Source organism: Notolepis coatsorum, assembly GCF_963971535.1.
Source record: "Notolepis coatsorum genome assembly, chromosome: 5".
Taxonomy (NCBI): domain Eukaryota; kingdom Metazoa; phylum Chordata; class Actinopteri; order Aulopiformes; family Paralepididae; genus Notolepis; species Notolepis coatsorum.
In genome coordinates this window covers 120643629-120670457 of record NC_140169.1, presented here as the reverse complement: position 1 = coordinate 120670457, position 26829 = coordinate 120643629, and the positions used below count along the sequence as shown (strand labels likewise).

General features: G+C 43.3%; 2 protein-coding genes across 2 annotated transcripts in view; both read left to right on the top strand.

The window, feature by feature from the left end:
• Positions 1-10072, top strand: part of mapre3b (microtubule-associated protein, RP/EB family, member 3b) — a 26347-nt gene extending 16275 nt beyond the window's left edge. Inside the window, exons 5-8 of the mRNA XM_084314869.1 lie at positions 293-449; positions 4543-4676; positions 8198-8350; positions 9851-10072. Of these exons, the coding sequence (XP_084170995.1) occupies positions 293-449; positions 4543-4676; positions 8198-8350; positions 9851-9919 (513 nt within the window). The 3' untranslated portion in view covers positions 9920-10072. The remainder of the gene's footprint in view (positions 1-292; positions 450-4542; positions 4677-8197; positions 8351-9850) is intronic.
• A 3580-nt stretch (positions 10073-13652) lies between these two features.
• Positions 13653-26829, top strand: part of tmem214 (transmembrane protein 214) — a 31773-nt gene continuing 18596 nt past the window's right edge. The window contains exons 1-8 of the mRNA XM_084313757.1: positions 13653-13895; positions 20065-20255; positions 20819-20969; positions 21091-21225; positions 21820-21902; positions 22307-22412; positions 22721-22802; positions 23537-23638. Coding sequence (XP_084169883.1) covers positions 13736-13895; positions 20065-20255; positions 20819-20969; positions 21091-21225; positions 21820-21902; positions 22307-22412; positions 22721-22802; positions 23537-23638 — 1010 coding nt within the window. The 5' untranslated portion in view covers positions 13653-13735. The remainder of the gene's footprint in view (positions 13896-20064; positions 20256-20818; positions 20970-21090; positions 21226-21819; positions 21903-22306; positions 22413-22720; positions 22803-23536; positions 23639-26829) is intronic.

Sequence of the window (26829 nt, the reverse complement as noted above, 5' to 3'; positions counted from 1 at the left end):
TCTTCTCTCTCTCTTTCTCCCTCTCTCTCTCTCTGTCTCTCTCTCTCTCTCTCTCTCTCTCTCTCTCTCTCTCTCTCTCAAATTTGAATTAAATAAAAATTCAAAGGTGCTATATCGGCATGAATGTCAAACAATTAACAGTATTGCCAAAGCAGTTTATAACATATTACAATGTAAGATTTTGTGTCAAAAGAAAACATAGTTTTAATCTCTCTCTCTCTCTCTCTCTCTCTCTCTCTCTCTCTCTCTCTCTCTCTCTCTCTCTCTCTCTCTCTCTCTCTCTCTCTCTCAGATTATCCCAGTGGAAAGGTTGGTAAAGGGCAAGTTCCAGGACAACTTTGAGTTTGTTCAGTGGTTTAAAAAGTTTTTTGACGCCAACTACGATGGGAAGGAATACGACCCCATCCAGATACGACAGGGCCAAGAGGGAACACCCCCACCCAACCCTGGTACACACACACACACACACACACACACACACGCACGCACGCACGCACGCACACACACACACACACACACACACACACACACACACACACACACACACACACACACACACACACACACACACACACACACACACACACATGTACATGAACTTAGGTTTGTACTCATACGCAGCATTATATTGATCTTTCACTTCATCATGCAAACCCCGCCCCTAACCCAGGTGAATCCATTTTCCACAAACCCAAAAGACCCTCCCGCCCAGGTAACATCCATTCCATCTTTTGTGTGTGTGTGTGTGTGTGTGTGTGTGTGTGTGTGTGTGTGTGTGTGTGTGTGTGTGTGTGTGTGTGTGTGTGTGTGTGTGTGTGTGTGTGTGTGTGTGTGTGTGTGTGTGTGTGTGTGTGTGTGTGTGTGTGTGTGTGTGTGTGTGTGTGTGTGTGTGTGTCTGTGTGTGTGTGTGTGTGTGTGTGTGTGTGTGTGTGTGTGTGTGTGTGTGTGTGTGTACTGCCTCCTTGGGCTGGGCAATATACTGTATCAATATCAATATATTCATTATCCTTTATTGTCTTATATGTGTTATTGTTTCTTTTAATATTGTAAATCGTGATAGACAATATTGTTGTCTAAATTAATGATAAGTAAATATTAAGTCGGAATTCTCACAGAATGATTTTTACAAATATTAGAGAATGTCAATTGAAAATGGTATCAATTCCCATTACCATGCAGTCTAATATGATGAACATTGATTGGATTATTAAGCGTTAACATGTTATTTCCCATACCTAAACAGTTTTAATTATATATATCAATATAAGTCCTTCTGAATATTAATAATAGTAATCCCCCCCATATCGCCCAGCCCTACTCTTGCCATGCTCTCTCTCTCTCTCTCTCTGTTATTGCCAAGCTTGCGTGGGTGTGTGTCCCTCACCTCGTCTCCATTCGTCCCTGCAGATAGTAGTGGTTTGCGTTTTCCGACAAACAATAAATGCAAGATGGAAGACAGTAAAAGTAACTGAAATGTTTGGCTTTTTTACTGCCAACATTTCCCTTGATTTATTGCTGAAAGTGTTGTTTTGTTGTGCTTGTTGTTTGTTTTGCTGTGATGTGTAGGAAATAGCCTGGTTGATATGCGGTTTGCTATTGTCCAGAGAAGGTGTTGTGGATGTTGTTGGACCAAGAAAAGGTTATGTGGCTGTTAATAGATCCATCTAAAACCCTGCCCTCTTTTCATGATCCTTCAATCAATTGGAGGATCAAGAAGAATGGGTGGGGTTTGAGATCCATGTAGGTCAATAGAATGTTGGTGAGACTGGGGTACTACCTCTTTCTCCATCCACATGTCTGCTGCCATGGGAGGGAAGGGTTATATATCAGGGTTAAAAGTGTATGGGGGCTTGGGACAAAAATGCCTTCAAAAATCAATTAGGAAAAAGAAACGTCATGTCACAAAAATATCTAGATGCGCCATTAACTCATTCAGCGCCAGTCACGATGATAGTCGGGTTAACTCGCCATCGCTTGAGCGCCAATCGCGAGTATAGTCGGGTTTTAATCGTTATTTGTTTTATTAGCGATATCCATTCATTTTCATCCATCCAGCCTGATGTTATCGTTGGGAATGGGTCTGAGCTCGCAAAAGGGCAAATACCGCCGCATACGCCTTCCAGCTGGTATTGCACTCCACTGGGAATGGTGTAGTTTCTTTTCTGGGACGATCCAAGCCGTGCGGGCGTGGTTTAAATACTCAGGCGAGGTAACCTGTTTCAACGATACATTTGCGAGGCTGCCCCCCCCCCCCCCCCCCCCCCTCAATATGCTATGCTGTTGAACGTGGCACGGTCCTCCGCGCCCAATACTTCAAATGGCGATCAGATAATTGGATTATTTCTTTTGCATTACATCAGATACAAGGTAAGAACACTATATATAAATTTGATCGTTGATCTGATATGTCTTTCTACCGCGATCGCAGCAGCTGTGTGTGTGTGTGTGTGGCTGTGTGCCATTGAGTGGGAGGAGGCGGCGGCGGAGCCCCGTGGTCCAGGGCTCTTTTCATTTTTGCATGAGGAAGGATAATAATGATGATCTAGCGTTGATTTCAGGAAGATTAGATAATCAGGCGTAGTAGTATAGTAGTATAGACATATTAGCATATTAGGTAGGTAGTAATATAGGCAAGGTACATTACTTAGTAGCAAAGTGCATAATAGTAAAAGACAGTATGAAGGTTAGTCGTTTTGAAATTTTCGATATTGATTGAAGAAGTGCGTTTTTAGTTGATAGCGGAAAATTGGGCAGGTTTCAGCCAGTGCAGCTCTCTAAAAGGAGAGGGGTAACATGGGCTCACTTGGGTAGATTGGAGATCAGACGGCTCGCTGTGTTCTGTACAAGTTTGGTGGCAGTAGCCGGTCGACTTTTGATTGCAGGAGTTGAGTGGCTTCTTTTGTCAGGAAGGGGTGGATCCTTCTGATGTTGCTCAGGAAGAATCTGCAGGTTCTGGTTGTTGAGGTGATGTGAGCGGAGAAGTTCTGCCCGTCTGCCTGTCGTCAAGGACCACACCTAGGTTCTTGGCGGTCGTGGATGGAGCCACGGCTACGTTCTCCACTGTGAACGATAGGTCGGTCAGCAGAGAGGATTTGACCGGCAGGTGAAGTAGCTCCGTTTTGCATAGGTTGAGTTTGAGGTGATTGATTTGGTTGTCATCCAGGTGGAAATATCAGATAAGCAGGCTGAGATCTGCTCAGAGACTTGGGTATATGAGGGAGGAAAGGAGAGGAAGAGTTGAGTGTCATCGGCAGTGATATGAGAAGGCATCAGACGTCATAATGTTACTAGGGCTGTCCCCGACTAAGGATTTGGATAGTCGACTTTGATTGGCCGAAATTAGCCGATAGTCGACTATTAGTCGACTATAAAAAATAAAAATAAATTGAAAAAATAAAAGGTACCTATAATCTTTTTTTTTTTCATTCCATTTGGGCTGTGGGGGTGCTTAATGTCTGAAGGAGTCGACGGAAGGCTTCTTGTCCTCTGCAAAAGCATGCAATTGGTCCACTGATGGATACATCTTGATATTTGTCTAGTCTAGTGTGTTCATTAGATGGGTGAAATCCTCTTTCAGTGCCTCTGTGCCTGTTTTCTTAGGCAGTTAGCCTCTGGTATGCGTGCCATTAGCGTTAGCCACGCTTCTAGGCCTCTTTTCTTTTGGAAAGAATGATAAAAGAAAATTATATAAAAATAAATAATTATAATATTTTTTTTTTTTAATGTTTGCATTCGACTAAGAGGTTGGCAGTCGACTACGGCTCCTTTCGATCGATTAGTCGACTAATAGGGGTCAGCCCTAAATGTTACCCAGAGATTTGATGTAGAGAGAGAAGAGGAGGGGTCCAAGGGCAGAGTCCTGGGGGACACCCATCTGTAGGGGGCAGGGGACCAACAGGGTGCCTCTCCATTATACATGGTAGGAGCAGTCATCAAGGTAGGATGACAGCCATGCCAGTGCAGAGCCTACAACTCCCATTCCTGCGAGGGATGTGAAGATGATCTGATGGTTGACTGTGTCGAAGGCTGCTGACAGGTCCAGGAGAATCAGGACAGAGGAGAGGCATTTCACTCTTGCTAAGTGAAGAGCCTCTGTGACTGCTATGAGGGCCGTCTCTGTGGAGTGTGCTTGGGTCGTGGTGTGTGAGTGAAGGTATATTCTGTAGGTAAAGCTGCAGGCGTCGTCAAGTTATCTGGCATTATCCAAGTCTCTGTAAGAGCTCAGATGAAGAGGGGAGGAAGAAAGCCAAAGGCAACAAAAAAGTACAGGCAAAGAGTAATTAATTGGATAAATAATGGTCTACTTAGTATAGTACATATTTGTAGAATGGATAATGGAATGCTAAAACCTTGCCAATGTTGACAAGCTATTGTGTGTGTGTGTGTGTGTGTGTGTGTGTGTGTGTGTGGTGTGTGGTGTGGTGTGGTGTGGTGTGGTGTGGTGTGTGTGTGTGTGTGTGTGTGTGTGTGTGTGTGTGTGTGTGTGTGTGTGTGTGTGTGTGTGTGTGTGTGTGTGTGTGTGTGTGTGTGTGTACCTTCCAGGCCCAGTGAGAACATCTCCCACCACACCCAAGACTGTCCCCACCCCCCAGAAACAGATAAACGCCCCTGTGCGTAGAACCCCCCCTGTGACCCGCAACGGAGGAGACGCTGAGATCCTAGAACTCAACCAGCAGGTAAACAACTCATCTTCATCTTCACCACAATCTGTCATGTGTGCATGTTCATAATAATGAGCCCCTCCTCTGTCTCAGGCTTTCCCAACCTTGGGCTCAACACCCCAAGTAGGTTCCCCTGATGTGAAAATGGAGTCCCTTGAAAAACAAACAAACAAACAAACAAAAGGTTAATTAATTAAAGTAATTCATTAAAGTAAAATAAAAGTGACTATTATATTAATATTATATAAATTATATTTGGTAATATTTTTTACACATACTGCTTACTTATAAAATCCAGAAGCTTTTTGATGACACAGGAGCCACTGTTTTTTTTAGGGGTAACAAGGATCTTCTAACCTGAATATGGGGTCAAATGTGAAGAAGAAAAAAAGTTGGAAACCTCTGTCCCATCTCACCTGCCCCTCCCTCACTATTATCTTTGTTGCCCTCTGTTTTCTTTCTGACTACTCTAGCTGTTGGATCTGAAGCTGACTGTCAGAATCAAAATCAGTTTTATTGTCACATCTTCTATCCTCAGCATAGCAGCAGCATCAGCTAAGGTAGCCCGAAAAGAAGCAATAAAAATAGTATAACATTTTAAGAATTAGCAGCATAAGCAATGATTCGAAAATAGCACTTATTTACAATACAATAATCACAATGTAATAATCACAATGTGAATGGGGTAGCTGGGGTCCTCTTTGGTTGAAGGCCTCGACCTGGCAGATCGCATATTACGCGGCGAAGGGAACGGCTCCCGCCTACCTCCGGTCAATGGTCTCTAACTACACACCCTCAAGACCCCTCCGCTTTACATCCTCTGGCCGCCTCAGACCCACTCCTATCCCAGCTCCGGGAGGGTTTTTAAAGAGAAGCCGCCTATTCCCGGTCCTCGCTCCACAATGGTGTAATGAACTTCCCACCACAGCCGAATCCCGACCAATCTTTCACTCTTGACTAAAAACACACTTCTTCAATCAATATCTGAGTGAAATGTAAAAAAAACAATAAACGAACCTTCTTACTGTCCTATACTACCATGCACTCCTCCTACTATACTAATATGTTTTTTTTTTATCCACTTTTTCTCCCATTTTCAATTTTTTTCTCCCATCCCAATTTCGTATCATCCAATTCAACCCTCCCCTGTCTCGAACGCTGTTTCTTGCCTCCCACAAGCCGGCTGCAATGTGGACTAAGTCATACATAGCACGAGTCCTCTCCGATACTCGAGGTAACAGCAGTCGCATTTTTTCACCTGCGCGGCGCGATCTTTCAGCGTCAGGGGTCTGCGCTTTGGAGGGGCGCTTCCATCGCTTCCTGATTCTACTGCGCAGGCGCACCAACCGACCTGTAGGAGTCGCTGTCCACAACGCCCGATCCCCACCCATCAGTTTCCCACCCTCTAATACTGCCAATGTGTATTAGTACGGACGACCAGCTAAACTGAAAGCAATGTGGAGCGCTGGGCTCGAACAGGTGAACCCAGCGTCTCCAGCATTTGTGGTGAGCGCCTTGCCCACTGCACCACGTAGCCGCCCTCTACTATACTAATATGTGTATTTGTTTATTTGTTTATTATATGGATTCCCATTAGTCTACACCCATGGGTGAAAGACTATTCTTCCTGGGGTCCTCCTAACACATAACTTACAACATTGGAGTAATAAAAAAACTATAACATAAGAAACACTTAGCTTAAGTACATTCTCAATATCTTCAAAATCACAACACAAAAAGGCTCCAACCACAAATACAATACTAACTAAATAAATCAATAACGCAACTGTATTTCATTATTCATAACAGCGTTTTTCAACTTTTTCTTAAAAGTTAATTTGTTGCTGATAATCATTATCTTCACAGGTATACAATTCCAGTATGCAGCAGCTCTATACATTACGGTTATCTTAAGTGCATTTGTTCTTGGTAGAGGTAGAGTAAAATGAAGACCCATACAGACATAGCCATGTCTAGTATTGGTAGGTTGTAGTTCTGACCACAAAGACTCAGGTTTACCAATTTTATAAATATTAAACAAAAATGTTACAAGGCTGCATGCCAGCCTCTGATCCACTCTAAGCAACGACAGAGTGGTATGCATTCCCTCAATATGTCTTATGTATATGCACTCAATACTGCAGCACCCAAGTTTCAGCACTGTTTGATCATTGTTACTCAGCTGAAAGAGTTGTACCCTTCCTGCTGACTTGTCGTACAGAACTTGTAAGTCGCTTTGGATAAAAGCGTCAGCTAAATGACAATGTAAATGTAAATGTAAGGCAGAGCAGTTTCCATATCAGGCAGTGTTGGTGATGCATCCAGTCAGGATGCTCTCGGTCAAGCCTCGGTCAGAAGGCCTGTAGGATCAGCTGCTTGGGGTGAAAGAAGCTGCTGACTCTCTCCACAGCAGACCTGTTGGTGTTGAAGGGGTCCAGAGGTCTCCTCCTCTCCTCAACCAGCTCCTTGGTCTTGTCAACTTTCAGATTGTGCCCAGATTGTCAATCTCTTTCCTGTAGGCCGCTTCATTGTTGTTGTTGGTGATTAGGCCTATAACTGCTGTGTCATCGTACTACATGTATATTACATCACTTTTACAGTTGCGTGAGTACACAGTTCTTTTTTTAAACCACCCGTGTGTACAGACGTTTCTTTTTTTGAAAACCTTGGTGTCAAAAATACCTGTGATCGTGTGGACTGGGCCTTAATCACCATGTTGGAGCTGTGAGTGGCTACACAATCGTGGGTGTACAGTGAGTAGAGGAGGGGGCTCAGGACACAGCCCTTGGTGGCTCCTGTGTTGAGGGTCAGAGTGGCTGAGGTGTTGGGTCCCAGCCTCACCACCTGGCGAAGGTCCAACAGAAAGTCCAGAATCCAGCTTCACAGGTTGGGGTCGATTCCTAGGTTCCTGAGTTTGGTGTCGAGTCTTGCAGGGACTATGGTGTTGAATGCTGTACTATATTCAATTAACAGCATTCTCACATAAGAGTTATTTTCCTCCTAGTGGTTAAGGGAGTTGTGGAGTGTTGTGGCTATTGCGTTGTAAGTGGATCTGTTTTGCCGGTAGGCAAATTGGTGGGGGTCTCTTTTTGTAATGGTTGGTAGTCCGCTGTCGATGTGTCCTCTGTGGGGCTGTCCTCCACTAAAGACATTTTTAGTCGACTAATAGACACAGGATTTGTCAACTAAATGATGAGTTGATTTCATCGACAAATCTGTAAAAATAATTTCGTTTTCCACATGGAATGATGCAGAAGGAACTCTTTAAATCTTGTCTCTTGCTTACCAGAGATGTGCTCATCATTTTTCAGGATATGACTCATTCAACATAGAAAAAATGCATAGAAATCGAGTAATAAACTAACTAAGTCTTGGTTGACTAAGACCAGACTAAACAGATCCCGCATCCTCTGCCCTAGTCCTCTGCTTTCTTTTGCAACAAAGTAATTTACCCATGGGGATCATAAAGTTATTTTTATCTTATCCTCATCTAATCTTTCTGACCACTCTGTGAAATTCTTTCTGACCACTGTTAGCTGTTGGATCTGAAGCTGACTGTGGACGGGTTGGAGAAGGAGAGGGATTTCTACTTTAGCAAACTGAGAGACATCGAGCTGATCTGCCAGGAAAATGAAAGTGACAACGCCATTGTACTCGGCAAGATCATGGACATACTGTATGCCACAGAGGTATAATAAACACACACACACACACACACACACACACACACACACACACACACACACACACACACACACACACACACACACACACACACACACAGTTAAGTATATTATTTCTATGCAACAATACATACACACTATTTTAAGGAATACCATGGATCCAAGTAAAGGTATGCATTTATACAATACCATCATTAATACTGTCATCAACAACATGTATTGCTTTTATTGAATTCCATGTATATAAGGATTGCACGTTGCAGTGGAATTGGTTGATTTACAATAGAAATTGGACGAGAATAGACCACCCTAGGTGGGAACAGGGTGGAGAGGAATCCCAACTTGAGCATGACATAAGAGCAAAATGGCTGCCGTGTGAATATGGTAAATTCTGACTTAATTCTGCACCATGACAGCGGTATGTAAAGAACAAATACTGTTTACATAGCATTACCATACATATTGGAAGTTCCCTCACCCGTGACCGAGCTGCAGACTTCAGTGGCCAAGAGAAGTGATGCAGCACCTTAAACTAGAGAAGTTGAGACTCACAGTATGGGGATCATCGGATAGGTTTGGGCAAATCTCCATTTGTAGAATATTTGTCTCTTGCAGAGACAAGTCGCATATTTCTTTCCTCTCCCCAGACCTTCAAGGTCGTTCCTATCGCCGGCTCTCACTGCCTCTCTGTCGGTCTTGACGTGTGGATTCTACCTTCTTCAACGGACTTGACTCCCTACTCAAACTACAATGGATCAACTAGTAAGCTGGTCATTTGCAGCGGTTGATCGTATTTTTTCTTCAAGGAAGCAGAGCACAGCTGATCCGCTGTGTCCAGTCGGGACTTTTCAATCGGGATTTGCCATAGACCCTTTGGGAAAATGGGGGTCAATCTGCCTCTATTCCCTTGAGATTGAAGATGTTGAGGATTTGTACATCCTCACATTCATGTTGATCGGTATGGGAGCGATCGCTATCTGGATCTGTACAAAAATAATCGGGAAAAAAGACGATAACCGTCTGGAGATAGCTGTGGCCAGACTGGAAGTCTCCCACATGGAACTTGTAAAAAGACTCGCTGTCCATCAATCTGACGAACAATCGAGAACTCAAGTCATGCTGGGGGTCGCGCAGGAAATTAAAAGCGTGACAAATTGAATTTAAATCAAATTGGCGCATTCAGGAAGCATTGTCTGCCATGATGCACCCCCCCCCCCCACTCTCAAGTCTGCTGGAGCATGTGGAATGCACAAGGTCACGTCGGAGAGTCAAGATAAGAACAGGAGACATGGCGTTCCTTTACCCAGCACCTCACCTCCCCCACCAGGACTTGGCTCGTGCACTCCCCCTTTTTTTGATCTTCTTTGTCTTTTGTTTAAATGTCCTTAGTCTTGTTTAAGTTGTTGTTGTAAAGATCCACAATAAAATATTATGAAAAAAGGAAAACGAGAAAAATATCACAATAGGCCTTAATACACACGTTGACCTTTGACTTTCTACTCGCAGGACGGCTTTGCGCCACCGGAGGACGAAGAGAACGACGAGGGGGCGCGTGGAGAGCAGGAGGAGTACTGAACACTCTTGTTTCTTTCCATCACTCCATCTATCCTTCCACCGCTCCTTCTGCCCTTGTCTCACATGATCATGATTGTCATCTTTACTTCTCTCTCTTTTTTACTGTTCCCCCTCCTCTCTCCTCTCTCCTCCACCCCCCCCCCCCCCCCACACCCCCACACCCCTATGGCTGTCCATATGCACTACATTATGACTTTGTTGTACAGCCTAGCTTTCTAGCATCCTGCTAGTCGGGGACACTTAACCCTGTCTGGACCAGGGCAGTGGCAGCCCCGCTCGGCTAACTCCCATCTGATCTGAGTGAGAGGGGACAGCTGTACCACAGTGCTACCTTTAGCCCCGGCGAGGCTAGTTCTTGTGTATGCTCTTGTGTATGCTAGTCCCTTTTGAGGACGATTAGGCTAACGTCAATGAGATTACAGGGTTTCCAGCACTGGCAGCCTGGAGCCAACAGTGCTATCTATCTGCAGAGGCAGGTCACTACCTTCACAATGCACTCTGACAGATGATCATCTCACACACACACACACACACACACACACACACATGCACATAAAGAACATATCACACACAGACGGAGAACGTATCACATGGGGACGCACAAGAACACACAATTATCGCCAGTTATATCACACACAGCGATGCACTCATATACATACATACACACTCATCATTCACAAATAACAACATACAAGTGTGTTCTCACTCAAGTTGTCTGCCTGAGAGGATCTGTTTGTTTTTAAAGCTGTCATAACAGTTTGTTTACGAGACAGCATGATGTATTTATGTTTTTATTTATTTATTTTGTATCTGTTCTTTACAGTCTCACTTTCGGAAGAAAATATGGTTTGGGTGTGGGGTGCGGGACTTGCACTAACTGTAGCAAAAGAAACCAATTGGAAAACGATCCACAAAGCCAACATGCAGTGACTGGCTGCAGCCAGTAGGATACAGGAAGACGCAGATTTTATATTTTTTAGATTGTTTTAACCTGCAGAGTTTTTATTTGCATTGAGTAGCTAAATGACAAAGCAAGGGACTTCAGTGTAAAATGTAATTATCAAAAAGGTCAGACCAACGTCAGGCCTTGGAGCTATACGAACAAACAACAACAAGAAAAAACAACACTACCCAGATACTAATGTTTTGAGTATGTATTGATTAATGAGTTTTAGCTGCTATCTCTATTTTTCAGTTGCCGTATTTAATTGACTGAGTTTTGATATGTTGCACAGCGTTAAAACGCCACAGTGGCTGCCTAGGAACTAGTAGGTGTGGTTTATCTTATTGACAGCTAGGCTGACTGTGGGCCAGGATATTGACAGTAGTTGGGCCAGTCAGAGAGAACATAATGGCCCCTCTCTCACTGTGTGTTGCTATGGCAGTCATGTGATAAACATGAATCATTTGGAGTTATTACAGAAATAAAAATAAAGGTTTGGAGTTCAAGCCCAATCAAACTAAACCGATGCGTTCTTTTATTGTGTGTGTGTGTGTGTGTGGGGGGGGGGGGGGTTAGGTGGGTACGCCTGCCTACCTGGCTATACTTCTCCACTGTGTTCATGATGTATGATCTCGGGCTGAAGTTATCTAGCCGTCGGTTTGCTACTATTGTAAGTGTACTTGGTCAAGAGCTGGTCTACTCAGATGTGACCGAAAAGATGTTGAGAAAGATCCTGGAGATTTGTGCCAACCACTAATAGCCTCATTTGAGTAACGTGGTCATCAGTGATGCCACTAACGCGTTACTAAGTAACGCGTTACTGTAATCTGATTACTTTTCCCCGAAAATAGTAATCTAACGCGTTAATCTTTACAAGCCAGTAATCTGATTGCAGTTACTTGTCCAAGTGGCTGTGCGTTACTATTTCGTTACTATCTCATCATAATGCAGGCGGAATGCAGTATTTTCTTTCGTTTTCGACAGTCAAAAATACGTTTGAAGCTGTTTTCCTTGTATTGGGGAGTGACGTCACAGCACGCAACCTCACGGAGTTGTACCATGCTGGTGGGCGCGGCTGTTATTGTTATTATCAGACTGACCTAAACTATAGCGAGCTAGCAGGGAGACGCTCACGCTGGTAACGCTTTCTTGCACTGGAAGTTCAATCACTAGTCTACTACTTAACGTTTGTGTCAGCTAAGCCGGGTGAAAAAAACATTCACTATGCGGAGGAAACAAAATACTGTCTACCGCATCTGGAATATACAGCACAGCACGACCAAACGGATAGAAGCCGAAGCATCGACTTCTACAGGACTCGGAGGTGCACCAGCCAAACAGCAAAAGCTGGATTTCTTTACTGGATTTAAACTTTACTACCCACACTTGAAGTGCTGAAGCACTCTGAAGGACACCCTGCAGGACACGACTGCAGGCCTTCCAGATGCCATAGTGCAGGTATGTTCCACCTTTGAGTTAAACATCTTTTGGATTGCACTATTCATGAACATGGAACACCATACTGCAGTATGTAGGTTGTCAGTAGCACACAATAATAAATAATAATAATAATAATAATAATAATAATAATAATAATAATAATAATAATAATAATAATAATAATAATAATAATAAATAATAATAATAATAATAATAATAATAATAGCATAGGAGGAGCAGTACCGTTTAATAGACTGTTTTTTAAGAGCATGAGCTTCAGATACTGGATAGACCTTCAAACATAAAGAACATTTTCTTGAAGTATAACACTCCAACCCATCAAGTGCTCCTGTGGAACGGCTTTTTAGTCTGGGAGGGTTGGTGCTCACGCCTAGAAGGAACAGACTTTCTGACAAGAGGTTTGAGAAGATTCTGTTACTGAGATATAATCACTGGTTTACTCACCCCTCTCCCCTGTTTCACTAGGAACATTAGAACCATATCTGAATAGGGCAGGCCTCAAAGGTAGGCTACATATCAGCCTACATGTGGTGTTATTGACCATTTATCTTTTGTGAAATCTATAGATCTATAGATAGGCCTACCTGCCCTATTAGTACATTTTACTCAAACTGAGTACATTTTACTCAATTTTTTTTGTCATTCTTATGTTGTGGCAGCAGCAGGGGGGACGACTTCGTAACCTAGTTACTTTCAAAGTAACTAAGTTACTCTGATAATCAAGTAATCAGTAAAGTAACTAAGATTACTTTTTAAAGGAGTAATCAGTAATCCGATTACTTTTACAAGTAATCTGTGGCATCACTGGTGGTCATACACATTACACAAGCAGGATGTGCCCCAGAGAGGTGGCCTCTTCTGTCCCACGCTCTAGTTGGATCATACCCAAATTGACTATGAACGAACCAACCACCTGCATAGGGCATAAAGAATGTGTGACAAATACCTCCAGGGCCACTGTGCATTGTTTTACTTCTGTGGAACACCGGGGACTGTATAAACGGGTGTGAAAGTAATGTACTGTAAGGCTAATTTCCATTCCACACATCCATAGAAATAGAGCGAAAACAGTCATCGTGACAGCATCATTAAAGATTTGTGTGATGTAAAACTTGACATAATTTGACTGAAAATGTGTTTTGCTCAAAAGGTATTGATTGAATTTCGTGTATTTTTTTATTTCTAATGTACGCAGACATTTTGTGATAAAAGGGGCACTAACGGTCCATCCACTTAGGGGTTGACGTCACACCGACAAGGAGACGTGGCAAGGGGGACGATTTAAACCGGCATCGTCATCAGACGCCACACCGCGGCCAGCAGCGCACATTACACACAGCAGCAGCAGCAGCAGCCAGGGGGGACGCAGCCAGCCAGGAAGCATTGGAACATCACCCTTTTTGGCAATAAATATGGCTTCGAATAATAATGGTTCAGTTGGGAAGTGGGAGGTCGTGAAGAAAGGAAAGAAAAACAACCCAGGAGGAGCAGGAAAACCCATGGCTGACAACAAGAAGAGCGGAGGTGGGGGGAGGAAAGCCTTGACCGAGTCTAACCTCCTCTACTGTCTACGTGAGTGAACAACATGGCACATTGCTGCTGGCCACACTCACTGAGCCACTATTTCAAAGTAAAATGGCTAACAGAATAGCTTTCAACAGTTCCACCGGTGATTCCTTCCACACCGGGCCGCCTCGCCTGAACTAGTGTCGGTTAGATTTGGCCCATCATCAGCATCAAAGATGGCTCTCACTAAACCAACTGACGAGCCTTGGCCTGTGGTCGTTACACGATCTATAGCTCAGTTGCTGCGTGCTAACCATGTAGCGTCAGTAGCTAACTACTCCACGGGCGAGATGATAACCGAGTTACTTACACGCTTGACAGTTTGGGGAAACCTTGTATTTGGTAACTTACGTGTATAGTGGTAACGTTAGCTGAACTAGTTAGCAAAGCATGTGTGGCTTCATAGCAGTAGTTAGCCAGTTAGCAGGACAAGAAATAATGGGTCAACAAATTAAACATCATCATCACGGAGAAAAGCGGTTACATCTGGTAAGATTGCTAGATTGTAATGAAATGACCTGCATTTATTTAACGGTACTTATTTTTATTGTAGAGAGAGAGAGCTCCGCCAGCCCACAATGACAGCTGTCAAGGGCTGCTGTGCTATATATTGGCGTGTGACGCGATGATGTATTATGTCCCTATGAACGTGACATTCCATATTATTTACCAACACACCCATGATGAGATAATACGAATACAAAAGATCCTAACTCCCGCATGATAATTTTCTGTACATTCTGGTGATTATCCATCCCTTCTGGTGTTTCACACAACTACCATGGGTAGAGAGGGGTGTTGTCACTTCACTTCAACAACAAGGAGTGGTTTACAACAATAAGTAACACTACAGGACTGCGACTTGTTTGTGTATCAGACTGTGCATAACTCTCAATGCTTTATCAGTAATGGCAGTCCAAAGTCTTGTCTGTATTAGACTAGGAGAACCCTGTCTGATAACAGCAAGAGATTCAAACTGGCCTCAAGAAGAAGTTGCTTCGGTCACACGACTGCAGCTGGTGATTCTGTGGTTTCTGCTTCCCTCTGCCCTTGTTCAGCCTGAAGCCATTGTGTGTACAATAGATGTACTTTTGGAGAGTGAGACGAAGAGTGTGTAGCAGTGCTCCAATATTCTGTCAGTGGCTTGTCGCACCACAAGTGGAAAGGGTATAGGAAATGATCATTGCTTCTGCTTTCTGTCACATTTCTGTGCTGTGTGTGTCTATGTGAAGCATTCTGTCTTGGCATTCTTCTTCTGCTGGTGCGAGAATCCATTACAGTCACTATGCTGGGAGAGGGAAGGCCATGTTCGTTTGGGTGAAACGCCTCTCAGGTTACACCCCCCCCCCCCCCCCCCCCCCCCACTGCTGGTCCCTTTAACAAACACCATACTTCCCACTACTTAACACCAGCATTTATTAAACGATGGGGTCCAACACAGACCACAAGAATACATGAGTTGCGGGGTTGAAATGCTTTAAGAACAAAGCCTCCTGATTAAGATGGCGGTTTACACCCTCACTCTCCTCCGTCACCACTTGGAGTCCTTTGATTAGCACGTTCCCAATCACTGGACTCTCTGGGCAAAAGATGACAACATGGCACTGCACTTAGTTTGCAATTTTTGTTTTTGTCTGATTGGATTTCGGTGGGTATAGGGGAGGGGTTGCTACTGCTGTCTCCACACCTCAGGCTCTACCAAGTCTGGAGAAATTCACAGTATAATTTGTCTTACCTCTATGGTAAGTGCACAAGTAAGCTAGCAAGTAGCAACCACTGCGGTCCCTGCTGGCTGCTGTCGACACTACTCGTTGTCAGGCTCCTCATTCACTTCCTTCATTTTGAGGACTGAGTCTAAATAGCATACTTCTTAAATATACACAAACTACTGCTGTGCAGATTTGAATAAAACAGAAGTTTCTGAATCAATGGTACATGTTTTGGCATTTGATATGTCTACAGATTATTTATTACCTTTTGAAAATGAAAGCAGATCCTATAAATTTGTTGTAAGTTTGAGACCGCCTACCTCCGGTCATTGGTCTGATTGGTCTCTAACTACACACCCTCAAGACCCCTACACTCTGCATCTTCTGGCCAGACCCACTCCTATCTGAGCTCCGGGAGGGTCATCAAGGAGAAGCCGCCTAGTCCTTGCCCCACAATGGTGGAACGAACTGTTGACTAAAGACTCACTTCTTATCTGAAATGTAAAAAAAAAAATCTAACCCTAACTAACCTTACTGTCATGTCCTAATAATATACTAACCTACACTGTAGCACTCAACACTTTGATGAACATTGTTACTCAGCTGATAGATTTGTGCCCTTCCTGATGACTTGTCATACAGAACTTGTAAGTCACTTTGGATAAAAGCGTCAGCTGAGCTAAATGACTAAATGTAAATGACTGTGCTGTGTATCTTTGCCTTGCATAGTATTTTTGGATTATCCATGTTTACAAGTTGCCTTGCTGTAAGAGATTCTAAAGTAAACTTTCTGTGAGAAGTTGACAGTTGGTCAAACTGATATTTAGACTTGGTCCTCAAAATAATTGGAAGTGAATGAGGCGGTTGACACCTGGGAGAAAAGATGGTGTTGATGGCGGATGACAGGGACTGCAGTGTTCACTAGCTTACTTGTTGATGACTTTACATGGAGGAAAGTACATAAAATGTGCAGAAAAAAAATATGTGAAAAAATATATGCCATTATGCCAATTCCCTCCTCCTGGAAGAGCATAATGCATGCAGAGGTTCATGCTATCTCCCCCAGCCTGTTGAATCAACCAGTAGGAGGCGCTATTGCAATGACAAATACTCATAGACAGGTTTCTTGTTTTAACACCATAATCGGTAATACCCACTGAGGCACGTGACTGAGTTGCCCCCTACTTGGTTTGAGCTGCAGTGCTAAAAAGTACAAACACTACCAACTGTGTTCGTATATAGACAACTGACCAAGCCGGAGGTACCGCTGCTGGGAATTGAATCTCTGCGGTGGTAGGCAAGTGCTTATACCTCTACACACTACCCAGGCGCCACGTAATATACCTTTTTTAAGGCTTAAACACCAAGCCTTGTCCAAGCCCCTCTTCTGCTGAGCCGTGCAGGGTGTCTCACTCTGACAGACAGCGCAGAGAACAGTGCAATTGGGCAGGTAGTAGTGGTTTGATTGATTGATTGAAAACTTTATTAACAGATTGCAGAATGGGTACAATACAGTACAGCTCAATACACACAATTGTTAAGGGGATGCAGACCAGAGAAAGACTTTCGTCTTGTTTACATCAGGGTCCCCCATTTTCAATTCATCAGGACATATATGACATACATGACATACAGATAGACAGTACTGCTACATCTATACATTTATGACATACCAGATTTGCAAATACAGTACTGTTTGTGATACAGAAGGAGTCAAAGAAAAGGGAGTATATACATTTGACGTAGAAACTGTACATTGGAGGAGGTTGGGTGGGGGGGGTTGGGTACGTTGGGATATTGACAACCATACTGGGTAATTTACATTGGAGGTGGTTGGGGGGGGGGCACACTGTATAAACAAGCAAAACTGTACATTGAGGGGGGGGGGGGGGGGGGACGCTGTACAAACAAACAAAATTGTACGTTGGACTATTGACAACCATACTAGGTAAATGACTGTACATTGGAGGGGGTTGGGTTAGGATATTTACAGGGGCCAGTGTTGAATTGCAGTCTCCCGTAGGTGTCCCTTGAGAGAGGTTTTGAAAGTGGGTAGTGATCCACATTCCTTTACAGCTTTGGGTAGGGCGTTCCACATTGATGTGGCATAATTGCGAAACGTGTTTAGTCCCTTATTTGAGCCGAATCTGGGTTTAACATGATTTGTGGAGCTCCCTCTGGTGTTGTGATCGTGGTATTCACTGACCTTTGGGAAGTATTTTGACATGTACATGGGTACCTTGGTCGTGTAGTGTATCTTGTAGACCAGGCCCATTGCAAGTTGCTGTACTCTTGTCGTCTACTCTAAGCCATCCTAGGTTGTCAAAGTGGGCAGGGGTCTGACCAGTTTGTTTTGAGATGTTTGTAATTTTGTTTTTAGCGCCTTTGAGGTGCTTTGGTACCATGAGGTGCAAGCATAGTCATAGTACCCCTGAATGAGTGCTCCTGCCAGAGTCTTCAGGGTATTCTTGTTTACCAAAGAGGAGATCCGGTACAAGAATCGAGTTCGTTGGTTGACTTTTTTTATTACATTGGATGCCATTTTGTCACAGGAGAGATTAGCCTCTAGGATGGAACCCAGGTAGGTAATTTCATCTTTCCTTGTTACAATATTGTCACCCACTGTAACTGAGAAGCCGTCGGTCTTGCTGAGTTTGTTATTTGAACCGAAGAGAATGGACTCTGTTTTGCCCATGTGTAATGATAGTTTGTTATCAGCGAGCCATATGCAGATTCTGCCTAGTTCCGAGCTGAGGTTTTTTCAACCTGTAACTTGTTCTTGTCAGAGACCAGCAGGGCTGAGTCGTCCGCAAACAGGAACAAGTTGCAGTCACAAGCTGACGACATGTCATTTGCATAAATTAGGAACAGTAGCGGTCCTAGTATGCTTCCTTGTGGAACACCACAGCTCACTGTGAGGGGGGGGGATAGGGTACCGTTTACCTCCACCATCTGTTCCCTCCCCTCAAGGTAGGATTGCATCCAGCTCACTGATTGACAAGCTAAAAGCAATTGGTTTTAGTCTATCAGAATGGAGTGATTGACCGTGTCAAAGGCCTTTTGTAGGTCCAGCATGACCATGCCGCAGTATTTGCCTGCGTCCACCTCTTGTTTGATGTGGTCATTCAAATAGAGAAGGCATGTGTCAGTGGAGTGGTATGTTCTGAAGCCAGATTGGAATTCGTAGATTAGATTTTTTTCCGCTAGGTTCTTTTCGACCTGTTCGTAGACTATTTTTTCCATGACTTTCGAGATGGAGGTGAGAATAGAAACAGGGCGGTAGTTGCCTGGGTCTAATTTGCTGCCCTTTTTGTGCAGAGGGGTCACCCTTGCAATTTTGAAGTCCTTGGGGACGTGTCCCTGTTTTATGGAGAGGTTTATTATGTGTGTGATGATTGGGGTGATGGCGGCTGCTGAGTCTCTGAGGAATTTGGAGGGGATGTTGTCATGGCCAGTGGCCTTGTTAGGTTGGAGGGCGCTCAGTTTATTGAGTACCTCATCTGTTGTTACCATTTCCAGCTTGAAGTCGTCCTTGCGGACCCCTAGGTTTTTGTAGTAAGCTACTATGTGTTCTACCCCATAAAGCCCTGAGTGGGAGGGTAGTTTGTTTACCAGTGTTGTGGCTATGTTTGTGAAGAAAATGTTTAAGTAATTGGCTACATCCAGCTTGTCTGTGATGAGCGTGTTGTCCGTTTTTATGTTTATGTTTGAGAATCTGGTTTTAAGTTTTTTACTGCATCCTAGTTGATTGAGTAATTTCCAAAGTTCACGTGGTTTGTTTTTGTTTTCCTCAGTTTTGTCATTGATGAAATTCTTTTTTGCAGTTTTGATCATGGAGTTTACGTCGTTTCTTAGTCTGTTTCTTTCTAGTTTGAGTTCAGTCACGTGGGTTTGGAGTTCACTGCTCGTGCATCACCTCAGGTTAACCTCTGCCATAACTTTGTGTTTACACACTATACTCGGACTCCTACACCAGATATACATTAAGCTCTGTGAGCAACTGCTAGTCCCTGTCGGCACCTTCTCAGGTTTGGGGGGTGGGGTGGGCGGTATCCCTAGTCTGCAATCATGTGGGGTCATATGTAGGCTGGTATACATTACAAAGCCCTCTCTAAACTCACTTAGCTGAGCTGTATAGTTTGTTTACTACAAGGGGACTAAACGAATGTCCTTCAGGCCACAGCACAAGGGAACGGTGAGGCTTCTTCTGGTGTCTTGTTGTATTCCCTGTCCATTGTGAGTGTTGTGTTTGTGTCGTCAGTGGTAGGGAGGGTTGTTATGTAAGCTGCGGTGGGGGGGAGGGGAGGGAGGAGGCAGAGTGACATGGTCTTGCAATGATCAATTGGAATTCCAGCACACAGATGGATACGAAAGAGACACACGGTAGACCATAGAAGTTATAGTAGGAATAACTATCCCTATCTGTACGGACACCTCTTTAAACCGGTTCTTTCCTTTTTCTCCAGCGCCACTGAAGATGTCCGAGAACTTGTTTGAAGGCTTTGATAGGATGAAGAAGCAGAATAAGGAGCAGGTCCCGCCGCCGGCCGACTCCCAACCTAAGAAGCCTTCCGCAAACAAGCCAGCCAAGAAATCGATGCCCACTGCCACAAACACCTCTCCACACCACAAGAACCTAGAGGAGGCCTTCAAAGATGTGAGTCATACTATTTTTAAAACTATTTTTAAAACTGATAACCTACTTTAGAATGTTGGCAAGCTTATGTCATTTATTTCAGATAATTTCAGTCGCTATAATAGCTTGAGGTCATTGACTGAAAAACTATATGCAAAACCCAGTGTAGCTGGGTTTTCATACACTGGGTTTTCATTATCTGTTTCATTTATATTCATTTATTTAAATGCAGTAATAAAAATAAATGGTATCAATACAGTGCAGGTATAGGCAAGAAACCATAGAGGCTTATCCGTGGCTTCTACATGTACTTAAATAATAGGAGACAAATTCACTATCAATCACATAAAAAATGTTGCATGCATGTGGTTTTCAGTTAAATAGTATTTTGATGGACCAAAAGGCTTTATTGAATTCTGAACGATCCCTGTGAGGGTGTGGGAGAGGGCACTAAACCTAGGACCAAAATATCACGTACTTAATCACAGCCTCATAGAGGTTAATCTTGGGTATAATAGATCTTTTTGTCTTCTCTTGCACTTTTGTTCACACACACCATCTCTCCTTTATGGGTTCTCTTGTAGCTGGATGTGGGGGAGCTGAAGCAGCAGCTGGAGCTCAGTCAGAACCTCTTCCCAGAGAACCCGTCGGTGTGGGTCAAAGACCTGGCTGGATACCTCAACCACAAACTGACTACTGCAGAGACGGAGCCCACGCTCAGCAGCTACGCCCACGGTCAGTAAAAACTCACCCACTGCCTACATCTTTATCAGTCTCTTTTTTAAAACGCCACCCTAGGTCATTAGCCAGCTTCTATGTCTATATATTCATCGTCTGCCCTGTCTTTGAATCCCAGACTACCCATACTGCCTTGCGGGAAAGGAGCTGAAAAGTGTGATAAAGGGTCTCGTTGGGCGATGCAGCGAGGCACTGCCAGACTTCTTTGATCATTGTGTTTACACCATGCTGCGGGAGCTGGATAGACAGACGGGTACGTACTGTAGATGGAACGGATTGTCAATGTTTACACATGATGTATGTGACAAGATGGTATGCATGCATTGTCGAGACATATTGTAACTTAAACGTTCCACCAGTAAAATGATTCCTCTGGCAACTGTTCAAAACCAAACGGAAACAAATTCCCCTTCCGAGAACCACAGGGCTGAATGATTTGAATGATTTCGGGGGTCTGTACCAAACAGTAATTTTTCCCTTCAAGTCTGTGGAATACTATTTGTAGTCCAGTATCTGCAGCACCACAATACTTAATTTGGAATGGTATTTTGAGACACATTTTGCCTTTATGATATTGAAGCCTGCTGCGATTTGTAAATTGCGATACAATTTTGATTAATTGTGCAGCCCTAGAGAGTTGCATCAGCCACTGTGGCCACTAGCAGAAATAGTCATGTAGCAACACCGGCTCGCCTTGCAAAGTTGTTTTTGTGCTTCTAGTTTTTCACAAGCTAAAACAGTGATTTTTAGTAACTGTAAGCTATTGACCATGTGAAACATGTCTTGTGATAATGTGGGACCTTTTTTATTTTTATTTCTAAAAAAAACTTTTTTCTCTTGTTTCCAGGAGAGCCACTGCATGGTTACAGAGTTTGTATTCAGGCCATCCTACAGGACAAGCCCAGAATAGCCACCCAGAACCTGGCTGATGTGAGTGTGTGTGTCCTTGCAGACACTTGGAATTAAATGCTTTACTGTCCTCGTTTACTGTCCTATCTACAACTCTTACTTGTTTGATGTTGAGCGACAAAAAAAACATTGCCTGGGGGCATTTGATCCAAGACCACCGTGGTCACAGTGTCTGGCTGCAAAATGTCCACTCTCTACTACATAGTCTACTATGCCTATACTGCTACTGTACCTACTATGCTACTATGCATGCACTCAAAGTGTAGCACTCAAGTTCAACACTGTTTGACAAACAACTTAGCTGCCTACTATGCCAAAGGAAGCAACAGTCTCGATTGGAGGATCAAAAAAAGAGGGCAGGGTTTGAGATAGGCCCATTGTTGTCGACCTTAATAACCTCTCCTCTCCCCTTTCTCCGACCCCAGTATCTGGAGTTGTTGCGTTCTTTTCAGAACCGTCCAGTCAAGTGTCTGACCATCATGTGGGCCTTGGGCCAGGCGGGATTCTACGACCTCAGCCAGGGCCTACGAGGTAACCACACATTCACACGTACAAAACACTACACGTGCACCTATTCAATGACCCAATCCCTCCGTTGCAGACAGCATGTCTCTCTCTCGCTCTCCTCCCCCCCCCCCCCCCCCCCTTTCCCAACATCTGATATGGTGAAAATGTGTTGGCAGGAATTGTGGGTCAAGGGGTAATGAAGCAAGAGAGTGTACAGCACATCTCTGGCACACTCACACAGTTGGCCATAGTTGGATCATCTGCTTACCAAATGCATGCTTACACCAAAACTGAAATAATGTCTGGATTATGCAATGATGTTTGTGTTTCAGTGTGGCTGGGAATCATGCTACCCGTGCTGGGAGTGAAGTCTCTGTCTTCATATGCCATAGCCTATCTGGAGAGACTCCTGCTGTAAGTCTGCATGTCGATGTGGGATATTGTTCTAGTAAAGCATTTTCACTTCATGGCATGTCAACCAGCAGTATTGACGCTCTTGGGATAACTTGAAATTACCAACACTGTAAACACATACGCAAGCTACAGCAATTTCATCTAGATGATTATATCATTTTATTTGTGACTATGGTCATGTTTTATACTAAATAGTTCTGCGTATTTGTAATCATTGATGATGAGGGTGGATACACCTGTACCAATGATCAAATATCAATTGGGGCTGACTTAAAAGTTTCAGTATCAATTGCTGCCATGGTAATCAATGCAATGTAAATGCTTAATTTTGAAAATCAGTTCTTCTCAGACATGGACATTTAGTCACTTATGAAAACCACCCTACAGTATATCTCATCTACATGCCACTTTTGAAACATGTGTGTGAGAAGAATAAATTTTTTTCACTGATAATAATTACTCCTGAAGCTTTGAAACCCAAAGAAATGGTAATCGGTATTCGGGACAGCCCCAACATCAATTGCCTGTACACATGGTAGCTATTGATGAAGCTAATCTTTGTGATTGACCGCTCATGAGCACATGTAGAGGAGATATGTCTGCTTAAAACAAACAAACGCATGGAAACTGTCTACCAAAGTGAAATGTTATTTAATGTCAAACTCAAATAAATATGTTGGAAGTTGATGCTTTGTATAGTAAATGTCTTCTCTAACTGTGTCGGTTCTCTCCAGACTACACGCTAACTTGACAAAGGGATTTGGAATCATGGGACCCAAAGAGTTTTTCCCTCTGCTGGATTTTGCCTTCATGCCCAAGAATGCCCTGTCACCAAGGTAACAAGACAACAAATGCAAACGGAAGCCCCTTTCACACATAGTTCCCCTGTATTACTGGGATAACTGTACAGGCCCTGCTAGTGATTTTCACTATTCATACATGCAGCTACATTCAGGAACATTTCAGTCTTATTATTTTAATTGTTTTTTATTGGTTTTTTAAAGGTTCAACAACATTATATACATACGTACAAACATACATACAATACATGACTACATATAACCGCACAATACCTAAAATAAATGAAAAAAAAAGTAGACCAATAAAATAAAAAGTAATAATAATCAAAGAAAATTGCATTGTTCCTATACAGGTTGTCACTTGCCATATAGAAATTGCCACTTGCCATATAGAAATTGCCTATCTAATAAATCACCGTCCTATGCCTAAGCATCCTCAGCCGGGAATTTTAGATAAAAATAATCCAGAAATGGCTGCCAAACTTGGAAGAATTTCTGGGTAGAGCCCCTGGTGGAGTATTTAAGTCAAGTTTTAGGTGTGCCATCACATCTTCGACCCAGCGTCGATGTGATGGAGGAATGGCTGACTTCCAATTAAGCAAGATAAGGCGTCTAGCCAACAAAGAGGAGAAGGCCACAGCATCTGATTGAGCGACAGATACCCTGATTTCGCCAGGGAGCACTCTAAAAACTGCAACCAAGTGGTTGGGGCTGATCTCCCTGTCACACATGAAGGAAAATGTTTCAAAAACAGAAAGCCAGAATCGGGATAGTGATGGGCATGACCAGAACATATGGCAGAGAGTGGCTGGAGCCTGATGGCACCTGGGGCAGGTCGGATCCACATCCGGGTAGATCTCGGCAAGTCTGCTCTTAGAGAGGTGTAGTCTATGAAATACCTTGAATTGGAGTAATCCATGTCTGATGCAGACAGATGATGAATGTATTCTTTTAATTGCCAATTGCCAAGAATCGTCAGGGATTTCAAGTCTCATATCATTACCCCATGACTCCCTGATACGGTCCAGTGATGGGGATGCCATCTCTTGGATATCACTATAGTGAACTCACTATCCTCTTTTTGTTTTGGGTCTCCCTCCAGCCACTTATCCAGCCACCTGTCTGGTTGAAGTACAGGAAAAGAAGCAAAATATTTCTTTACAAAACCCCGCACCTGTAAATATCTAAAAAAAATTTGAGCGGGGGATGTCATACCCGCCTACCAACTGTTCAAAGGACATAAAAAGCCCTTCTTTAAACAGGTCCTTCACCTTCTTTAGCCCCTTTCCGGCCCATGTTTTGAATGCTGCATCCATGAGTGAGGGCGTAAAAAGTGCATTAGATGCAATTGGGAGATATTTAAAGTGAGTCCTAAACTGTGCCCATATACGGAGTGAGCCAATCACCATGGGGTTATTTGTGAGGCGCTTTTTACTTAAGGTTTATTCACACGTAGTGAATCGATTTTTAATGTAGCGGGGGAACGTTTCATCATTTTCAAGAAAATGGCGGACGAGGAGCTGTTGTCAGTTTTGTTGGTTCTTGGAATGTCTTTAACTCCTTAAGCCCGACGGGCCCAGTACTGGGCCGAGATTAATTTCACGCCATAAATAGATCAATACAGTCTGTATTAATTAATATTGCGTTTCTTTTTCGAATGTAGCCAAGAGTAAAGACCCTAACCCTATCAAAACAGCAGTCAAAGTATATATTTTCAGCTCTACGTTTGTTTACCAATGATTTTTTTAGGTGTTGGAGAAATAGGAGTTTATAGAATTATCCGTGCATTGCATCGGAAACCGGCGAATATAGACGCAAGGAAATTACACAGTCATTCATGTTTGTAGTCCAAAGAAAGAGGAGACCCAGGGCTTTCGATGGACATAGAAATTTCATAAAATTACATTACCCAGCTCATACCAGCCTCTATCTAAGATGGAGGGGCTGACGTGAAAATAATCTTTTGAATGTTATTTTCGTGATATCTCACAGGTCTAACGAACCTGAACGTTATTGCCATAAAATACAACGTATATTGTTTATATACCTTTCTGTGAACGTCTAGAAAAGAAACGCGTCTCAATCTGGTGAAAAATGGCAGAGCTATGGCCATTATGGACAAGTATTAATTAGAGATGTTCCGATAAAAAATTTTCCTTCCCGATCCGATTCCGATACCTAAAGCTTATCGCCGATACCGATACTGATCCGATACCAGTGCATACATAAAAAGAAAAAAAAACTATATTATATAAATTATACTTTTTTTAAATTTTTTACAGATACTGTTTTATATATATTGTTTTTTAGTAATAACTAGAAAGTAATGGTATTTATTCAACAACGGGTGATTGTATAGATTAGTATTAGTATCATTAATCAATGAGTATGGGGCTGCGGCACTGCAGATATACCCTACTCCAATGATCCGCACGGACGTTAGACGGTGTTGCACTCGCTACCCAGTCTGTAAGCTAGTACTAGCAGAGGCTCTGGCTAGTAGTAACATTCATGTTGTGATTTTCGATGCAAAATAAATATTCAACATTCTCTTTTGAGACTCCGCCTCAGACTCTTATCCTTTGGCACTTGGGACTTGCTGTACTTTGCTTGCAGGTCTGCAGCCATTATTGCTGGATTATGAATAGCACCAACTTTAGCCAAGGTACCGTTATCAAGCTAAGCTAGCTGACCTAGCTCGTCTTCCCCGCATTGACATTTGATAACGTTAGTCAGCTAACGCTAGTCAGTAGCTACTTGACTTAAATACGATTCACCGTGGGTGCATTATTGTTGATAGACGGACAGTGTCAGGTCCTGGAGAAAGGACAGGCGATCATCTGATTTGATGTAACGTTAAAGCGGATGTTGTTCCAACTAGCTAGCTTTTCAGCTAATGCTATAATAACACCGGCAAGCGAAACACATCCCGTCCGAGCTCCCTGTCACACGCTCTGTCGGGGACAATGGAATTTAAGAAAGTATCTGCTGTTAAAATGACAAACAGCATCACACTTTAAAACACGTTAATTTTATAATCCTCACTCTCCGCAGGAGATAAATTACGTCATGGGATCGGAGGCTAGTGTACTCGCCGATACCGATACAGGGCTGTACACTGCGACGAGATGATCGCAAATTGCCCCTTAATTTGGCCGGTGCGAGTGGAAAATTATATCTGGGGGCAAGCTTGCGAGTAGTGATTTCAACCCTTCATTTGCATTTCA